Source organism: Helianthus annuus, chromosome 15 (assembly GCF_002127325.2).
Source record: "Helianthus annuus cultivar XRQ/B chromosome 15, HanXRQr2.0-SUNRISE, whole genome shotgun sequence".
Classification (NCBI taxonomy): domain Eukaryota; kingdom Viridiplantae; phylum Streptophyta; class Magnoliopsida; order Asterales; family Asteraceae; genus Helianthus; species Helianthus annuus.
In genome coordinates, this window is record NC_035447.2 from 48,980,044 (window position 1) to 48,988,974 (window position 8,931).

At 36.1% G+C, this 8,931-nt stretch overlaps 1 protein-coding gene and 1 long non-coding RNA gene across 4 annotated transcripts; one reads left to right on the forward strand and one right to left on the reverse strand.

Annotated features, from left to right (window-relative positions):
- Positions 1 to 437: 437 nt before the first annotated feature.
- Positions 438 to 1,549, forward strand: LOC118487585. Its single transcript, XR_004881976.1, has 2 exons — positions 438 to 550; positions 944 to 1,549. It is a non-coding gene; the product is annotated as an uncharacterized LOC118487585 (long non-coding RNA).
- LOC110911567 lies at positions 799 to 8,682 on the reverse strand. Of its 3 annotated transcripts, none has more exons than XR_004881975.1 (8): positions 6,017 to 8,682; positions 5,433 to 5,915; positions 3,613 to 4,221; positions 2,816 to 3,475; positions 1,963 to 2,703; positions 1,655 to 1,709; positions 1,327 to 1,393; positions 799 to 1,220 (listed from the first exon to the last, which is right to left on the reverse strand). XR_004881975.1 is itself a non-coding variant. In XM_035984568.1 (7 exons), the coding sequence occupies exons 1-6, from the start codon at positions 8,675 to 8,677 to the stop codon at positions 1,695 to 1,697; spliced, it is 5,169 nt and encodes a 1,722-aa protein (XP_035840461.1). In that variant the 5' UTR covers positions 8,678 to 8,682; the 3' UTR covers positions 799 to 1,393; positions 1,655 to 1,694. The 3 variants fall into 3 exon arrangements, 1 of the variants encoding a protein (XP_035840461.1); XR_004881974.1 differs by having other exon boundaries at positions 799 to 1,226; XM_035984568.1 differs by having other exon boundaries at positions 799 to 1,393.
- Between the last annotated feature and the right edge of the window lie 249 nt (positions 8,683 to 8,931).

The following is an 8,931-nucleotide window of genomic DNA, read 5'->3' on the forward strand; positions in this document are numbered from 1 at the left end:
CCGTTGCAATAAGCATATCGTCGGATGAAGGGCTGGACGAATCGGATGAAGAGTGAGATGACATTTTTGTTATGAAAATAATTGGAGAGAATTTGTCTGTTTTAGTGAATTAGTATGTGATTGGTGTGTGTAAAATATATGTATATAATATTTTATTTTTTTATAAATCTGACCGGTTGTAAACTGTCATATTGACCACATCAAAAATTGTGCAAAACGCCCGTTATGAGCTTGGCAAAATGAAGGATGGCACCTCTTTTGGCGCCTGAGAAATGGATTGATGACGCTATGGGTTGCCAAAGATGGTGATGTGACGGGGGGCGGTATACTACCATGCCCCCGGTCTTATAATTAATTTCAGAAATTTTGAAAAATATATATATTTTTTTATATGAACTATGTTCATATGATTTACAGACTTAAAAAATAATAAAAAAGAAAAGAGTGCTTAAACAATCAAACAGAACAGACGCAGGAGTCGGCAACTGAGAATCGACCGGAGATATAAGAAAAGCTTCACACTGACTCCGCCGTCTTTATCCCTCCGTGAGTAAGTAATAGTGAGGGTTCGTTAACCATTAGATATACATCAGATTTCAGGTTCCCCAATATTACTGTTATCTCTTTGGATTTCGAAATAAAAGTTTGGTATATTTCATGAATTGTATAAAAAATGGTAGCTCTGTCTGAATCACGTATGATTTTAAAACTAGGGCTCTTACGTGGTTTATGCTTATTTTCACTTGATTATTAGGAATAATTTGGAGTTTAGGGACCCTAAATTTTATGCACATAATGAAAGGGGAACCCATAAAATTTCACTAATTGATTTGAAAGCCTTCCATGTTTCCGTAGAAACATCATCATTGTATGTCATGACCAAACGAAATGGTATGTTATATATGACTACACTTATCAGTTCATTTACCATTTTCTTTCCTAGATCAAACATTATCTTTGAAATTATTCATAAATGGGTCAATTTGTATCTGCAAGGAGTGTCAATGTGCGTGAAAACCTAGAAGCAGCAACACTCGGTAATATTTCTTGATTTGTCATAAATACATCTAAATGCTTGACTTCAGGGCTTGATGTTGGTGAACCTTCATAAGTGTATCTTGAACTGCACCTTGGGACCCTTTTACTTTTTTAGTCAAACATGTGTGCTACTGCATTTGTAATCCTCATGTTCATTGGTCATCATTATGGATATTGCAAATCTGAGGCTGATCCAGATAGTCATAACTCATAAGATAGATATGACTCAGTAAGTTGTTGGTCCTAAAGGTTTTAAAAAAATGGGATGATTTTTTGCTTGAAAATTACCTTGTTTGACCGTCAAAAGTCAAAGTGCAACAGTTCCATGTCTTTATACTTTTCAACGGATTCCAACCTTGAAACAAGAGTATATTGAAAGACAGACACTTCACACATGATCAAGTACAAGTAAGTAGTAACAAACATAAAGATATTCTCGTAAAATCATGCTTTCATCTTGATGCTAAAGTTTTAAGTTAATACTCGAATATAATCGTTTTGATTTTTGTTGGCTTTGCTGTTTTCTTTTTCGTATTAGTCACTTTGTTATCTAGTGTAACAGAGTCATTTATATACTTTTAGACATTTATTTATAATATTGTAAACAAGAAATTACCTTATAAAACCTTGCAGATAAAACATATGAACTTCATGTTCTAGAATTCCCACCCCTGCAGAAAGTCAATGAAAAGAAAATACTCATCAACTTTCACTTATTATTGAATTTAAGGTAAAATTCTTTGAAGTTTTTCTAGCCGCCTACATCAGTTTTGTTCTGAAGTTGCTGAAAATCGAAATTTTGTGCATTGGAGAAGAGAAGAGTAAATATTATCCAAAAACAAAAGATAAGATAAAAGTTGATTATGTTTTCATGTAATTAAAATGAGCCTTTTCAAGAATCGTTAAAGAAAGGAATAACAGTACCTCCTCTTGTTTGGTCTTTAAAAGGGAGTTGATATCTGTCTTTACATAACAAAACCCAAAACTTGTATCTATTACTTCGAGCTCAGGGGTAGACACATGTCCCTTGGTGAAAACTGTAATTGCTCGGCATTCTTTTATTTGTAAAGTTTCCAACTTTGGCAATGAGAAAGCCTCCTTCCCCAAGCAAAATCCCTTGAAACTTGGAAGTTCGCCTAGTTTTAAGGACTTTAGAAGAGGTAAGATAATCTCATTTACTTTGGCATCACATTTTTCTTCTTCCTCCTTCACAACTACCTCTATATTGTTGCAGTCACTTATATGTAGGTCTTGGAGTTGCACTAGGCTGTTAACCATGGAACATGTAAAAACATGTTCCAGTTTATGGCAATATGTAATAGAGAGAGTTGTCAGGTTTGGAAATTCCAGTACCATCCACTGATTGCTCTTCCATAGATACTTGAGATCTCCTACATTGGCTAACTTGACTTGTGTTAGGTTTGGAATTTGGACAAGAGTTTGTGATTTATTTGTTCCTTCCGATGATCCTACTTCAAATACCTCTTCTAGCCCATGACATGTATTCATAGTAATCTGTTGAAGCTTTTCCAATTGTAGCAGCGCATTAGATGGTAAAACAGTCTTTCCAACATATCTATACTCTATATTAATTTCTATCAGATTATGAAAAGAGCAAGGGACTCCTTTTGGAATAGTAGGCTCTGAAGAAGCTGGGAATGTGGTCTGCAAATAAAAGAAAGAAAACACAAGGCGTTTGTTTGAGGTTACATCCTTAAAAAATAAGCCTGAAACATAAGAAAATTAATGTTTCAACAAATGTAAAAGAAAAGTGTACCTGATCCAAAGTTTCATGAAAGTTAAGGCCACATTCAGGACTATATTTGCCTAAGCTTGTTTCTATGTACTTGAGCTTTGGAGTTGTTGACTGACCAGATGTAAACATCATCAATTGAGGGCAATCATCGATCAATACATGATCTAATGAGGGCCATCGAAAGTCATTCATCCCCAAGAAGAAACCCTTGAGCTTTGGTAGTTTGTCAAGTATAAGTGTCTCTAGATGAGGGAATACCACACCTTTGGATGATGCTTCTTTTTCTTCTTTCATAATCACTTGTATTGCCTTGCATCCTATTACTTTTAATTCTTTGAGTTGCTTGAGGCTTTCAAGGGTGGAGAATGTGAATATATATGATAGAAGGTCACATCCTGTGATTTTCACTCTTTTTAAGTTGGAGAGCTGAGGGAGACCTACGATAGTAAGGTTTTTTATTGGTGGACCACCAACAACACGTGCACCTCCTTCATCAACACTAGATTCACTTTCAAATACCTCTGTCATCCTACTGCAATTCCTAATTTCCAGCTCTTGAAGCCTTTTCATTTGTCCGACTGCATACCATGGAATTAGACTTGACAATGCATCACACTCCTTTATGGATATCTTTGTGGGGTATTGGCACAATGACCAACAAGCAACGTTTACTTGACCACTCTGCAATTATTATAATTTTGATTTTTATCGACGTAAGGAGTAAACTTATTCATCTAAATTTGATGATTTTTAAGTTTCGTTAAACCAAAGCATTAAGGTTATATGGCAATCTTAAATAATCCTAATTAATACCGTACCTGGAACTCATCATGAATCATATTGGAGGAAAGTTTATCACTCCCGCACCTCCTGCCACCATCATCAACACTCTTTAGACATCGGAGCATTTGAAGCTTCAGAGTGTCCAAATGAGGAAAGAATGCGGTGTCTTGGTAAGAAGATGCAGATGTAATGTTTTCGTCATCTTCTCTCGAAATAACCTCTTCCATACCACCACAATCATCAATGTCCACACTCTTTAAGTTGGATAAATATTTTGCCATAAGAGGAGACAACAAGTACTTTATATTGTGACAAGAATTCAAGTAAATGCCTGTGAGGTTTTGGAAAGGAAATCGCAAAGGTGGATGATGACGAATTAAGAATCTATTCCAATTGCACCTCCACACATGACTCATCTCTTCCAACCCAAATAGATGTATAGTTTGAAGGTAGGGAAGTAGTAGTGGCGGTTGAGTTGTTGCTAATTGCCTACTACTTGTTGGACTATCCATATCAAACACCATCTCACCCACTCTTTTATCACTCAATAATTCAAGATGTTGAAGGTGAGGACAGGTGTGCGGAAGATAAGATGGGTATGTGACATCTGGAATGTAATCATCCACTTCTGCTATGACATTAATCTGCATGTAACGTTAAATGTAATTAACATTTTTATAATGTCTTCATTCAACACATTAAATATCATATAAAGTCAAAAAACAAAATGGAAACACTGGGGAAGGCCAACCAAGAATCATGAAAACATAAATAAATCACACAAGATAATTTAAGTTACGTGAAATAACTTGAAACATAATTTCAATTATTGATTGTGATTTGGTATTGGTAAAGAAAGTAGTAAAAGGAAACAAATAGAAACAAAAGCATTTGTGATATTTTAATGTGTGAAAATTAAGATGTGGCATTAATTAATACTTTATTCAATAAAATTTGACAGCTGGATGACATAAATACCTTATTGAGCGATGTAAGTGCACTGAGATCAAAATTGGCTGTGACAGGTGTGAACACATTTTTAAACCTCTTGCAATTAGTTATGTAAATGGTTTGTACAGCTTGAAAGCCAGAGGATATTAGAGTTATTTACACCTCTCTTCCTCCACAACTCTTTAAGCTTATTTAAATATTCAGTGCTTCTTAATCTGCTAATGTATCCCTCCATTTCACTAACATTTTCAAAGTCGATGTTGAATATTACTTCAATGGAACCGCAATTAATATAAAGTCAAAAAACAAAATGGAAACAGTGGGGAAGGCCAACCATGAATCATGAAAACATTAATAAATCACACAAGATAGATAATTTAAGTTACGTGAAATAATTTGGAACATAATTTTAATTATTGATTGTGAATCAGTATTGGTAAAGAAAGTAGAAAAAGAAACAGATAGAAACTGAAAACATTTGTGATATTTTCATGTGTGAAAATTATAAGGGTGAGAGGGGCACTCCCCTCTTAGGGCCTTAGGGGAGTCCCCTCTCTTACACACATCCAATCAGGTTATGCCACGTCAACTCCCCTCTTAAACTCCCCTCACACCCTTAATTTGATGGCGGCGCTCCTCTCTTGGAGGAATTGTTTTTTTATTCAAAAAAAAAATAATAATAATTGATTTGTTGAAAATTAGGGTGGCCCACCATCTCCTCTCTCCTTCATGCGGTGAACCCTCCCCGATCCCCCTCCCCTATTTGCCTCACCGCAAGGATGGCGGCACCCTTCCCGCACGGCAAACAAACCCCCCGCATGGGGTCACCGAGGGTGCTGCCGACACCCTAAGATGTGGCATTAATACATTCAATCAAATTTGACAGTTGGGTGACATGAAATACCTCATGAGCCTTGTAGGAAGTAAGTGCGCTGAGATCAAAATTGGCTGTGACAGGTGTGAATACAGTTTTAAAACTCTCGCATCTGAATATATAAATGGTTTGTACAGCTTGAAAGCCATTGATGAGGATATTAGAGTTATTTACACCATTCATCCTCCACAACTCTTTTAGATTGTCTGAATCACGAACTTCAATGCTTCTTAAACTGCTAATGTATCCCTCCATTTCACTAACATTTTCAAAGTCGATGTCGAATAATACTTCAATGGAACCACACTCTTTAACTTCAAGCTCTTCTAAATTATTCAGCATTGGCAATGGGTTGTTTGGAAAAATATTGATAAGTCTATCACACATGTCCACGTTGATCATTCTCAACATGTTTACATTATTTTTCTCAGCAGTAGACATTTGAGATGGCCATATCTGCTTCAAGTTCTCCATATAAAAAATATCTAATTTCTCCAACTTAGGTATCACAACCTACACAATAATTAAGCCCTATAAGATTCGTAAACTGCATATGACTTGCAATTACAAATGATTTATAGCTTTAGATATAAAGGTCAAAATGATGTGTGTACCTTTTTGTTCAATAAGGATTCTATCGCACATGGATTACTGTTGTCAGGATAAATGCTTGTGAAGCTGGGAAGGAACGAAAGATCCAACTCTACCATTTCTGGTAACTCAATCACAGTTCCACACAAGCTTACCATGCTTGGTAGATCATGTAAATACAAATAATTCAACTTTGGGAATCTAATCACCCCAACTGCACAATCCTCACCAACCAGTGTTCTCAAAACAGGGCAATAGGAGATTTTGAGTCGCTCCAGTTTCTTCAAACCACTTGCCATGCCAACTGTGAAGAGGTATGTCAAATCTTTACAATCAGAAACATGAAGGACCTTTAAATTGGAAAATGAGTGATGCATCGACACATTTTCAACATGATTCACTTGTAAATGAAGCTCCTCTGTTTTCTCAAATAGATCACCGATTTTGCATTCTAGCAGCTCATTGCACTCACCAACTAATTTAATCGTATTTCTGAATGAATTTCTCTCATCATCCTTCCATGTATACAATTGACAACCGATAGATATTCTAAACCTTTCAAGTTTTTCAAAAGACAAGTTTTTCGGTTGGATATCGTTCTTAAACAACTCCAACTCTAATGCAAATAGCCTCTGTGAAAGTATCTCCAATTCGGCACAGTTGGCATCTGTGAAATCAATACAACTACCTCTATAAGCTCTCATATAAAGTTCTTCAAGGCTGCCCAAGTTTTGAAAGACACCATCGTCAATGCGTAGGTCAACACATCCAGTCAAATCTAGTAACTTCAGTTTTTTCAACATTCCTATCATCGATGGCAACCTTCTTATTCCACAATCAACAAGGCTCAATGCTTCCAAGTTGCTAAGACTTCCAAGGAAAGATATATCATCAATCAATGGGCATGAACGAAGGCATAGTGTTCGAAGTTTGGTGGAGTGTTCAAACATTACCGGAAGTAATGGAATACCCATATTCTCATAAGAGGCAACCTCAAGTTTTTCTGAATTTTCATAAATACCTTGAGGAGACTTGAGGAGGTCATCCCCATCCATAACAATCAAGAGTGAGAGATTTGGGTAATTAAAGTCTACAGGAAATTTAGTCATACCTGTGCACTTTAATAAAATTCTTTCATAAGACTCTTTTGCATCGTTGTTTATAAGCTGATGTCCAGACATATTATCATGGTAGACTATTGAAGCTTGTTTGACTTTTGAAAAATTACTTAAAGCAAAAACACGCACGAGATCATGCATCTTTACACATCCCATGCGATCACTTTCTGTCAACAAGTTTGCTTGTATGAGGTTGTTAACACATATGATTGTTCGTCTTCTTGCTTTTGCTAAAGTATCCACCTTAGTAAACAACTTCAATCCCCATCCATATCTCATCAAGTCCTCGATAGGAATATCGAAGTCTTCAGGAAATAAGCCACTAAGAAGAAAAATTGATTTGTCATCCTCCTTTTGAAGATTGTTGTAGCTCATTTCAAAAACTTTATGGACGATGTCATTAAGGTCTTGAAGGTCTTCATGTTGTAAATTTGAAAGTGTTTCTTGCCATGCCTCCTTTATGTTACCGATAAGACTTTTGGCAATGGTTTTTAAGGCAATAGGCAAACCCCCACATTTATTCACAATATCTTCTCCTATCTTATGGATCTCTGGTTCATCACCATCTATAATAGATGGTCCCACAATTCCAAAAAATAAAGTTTTTGCTTCTGCTTCATCTAAGACGCGTATTTTAAAAACTGAGTCAGTTTTAACACCCATCCGAGCGCAAACATTTTCAGATCGTGATGTGAACAACAACTTAAACCCATTTGGCAATGGACTTAGTCCAACATCTTTAAGATCGACCTCGCTCCAAATATCGTCCATTATTACCAAAGTTTTCTTTCCTTGTTTTGACATCTCTTCAAATATTTTTTGAAGACGATCAGCCCTTGCATCTATAACTTCTTCTTTTAAATCCTCAGAATCAATGTACTTTGCAATAGCTCGTTGAAGAGCAATTACGTCGGTGTTTTCCCCAAGAACCACCTTCACAACCCTATCAAAAGAATTTGAAGCTTCCACGGCCTTCTTTAGTTGTTCCATCATTGTGGTCTTGCCGACACCACCCATCCCACATAGAGCAATCATCTTTTGGGACTCATCGTTTGATCGAAGGGATTTCAAAGCTGCCTTGTATATCAAATCTCTTGACTTGAAGTTGTGTTGGGTACCATCAGTACTGGTAGAGGTGGGAGGTGCTATAGAAGTAGATACAACCACAGCAAGAGGTATTTGTACGTTAGTAAACACGATCTCAGATTTCTGTGTTTCAAGAGCTTGTATCCCCTTGAGAATATTATACGATTGTTTTCCTGCTTTGTATCTTTTTGCAATGTTGAAGCATCCGATTCCGCCAGTTGGAATACTTTGCGCCTTTTCGTTAACCTCTTTGACTTTTTCCAACCATGGCAACACATGGTGAGATACCTCATGATTTCTTGCAACTTCTTCTTCCCAAGTATGCCGAATATCTTGCTCTGTGAGATTCAATTGTTCCATTTTCTCCTTCATATCTCTAACATATCTTCTGGAGGATACCAGAAAACCCAAATGCTTCTTAAGAGGGACCATCAATGATTCAACAACAGGAGTAATAATTGAACTTATAATAGCATCCATTTTTTCAACTGCAGTTTAATACAAGCAATTAATAAAAAGTGCATGAGGAACCGTAATTACCAAAGCAGTGCTTTTATAAAGGCAAATTTCTTTTTAATTCCATAGCAGTTAGTGATGTATTTTTAAATTTACAAAACTATTTATTGTTCTCATTGATTAACATTTTTTTACCGATTTTCCAAACCAGGAGTTTGTTTCTGTAATTAATTTTAAGCACATGAATGAATGACGATGTTTAATCTAAAACCTATTGT

Excerpts from the sequence above, each read along its gene's own strand:
- LOC110911567 (XM_035984568.1), bottom strand. The coding sequence starts at position 8,677 with ATGGATGCTATTATAAGTTCAATTATTACTCCTGTTGTTGAATCATTG. Across the intron at positions 4,222-5,432 it reads CTTCCTACAAGGCTCATGAG|ATTAATGTCATAGCAGAAGT; the intron begins GTATTTCATGTC and ends CGTTACATGCAG. Across the intron at positions 3,476-3,612 it reads TGATTCATGATGAGTTCCAG|AGTGGTCAAGTAAACGTTGC; the intron begins GTACGGTATTAA and ends TAATAATTGCAG.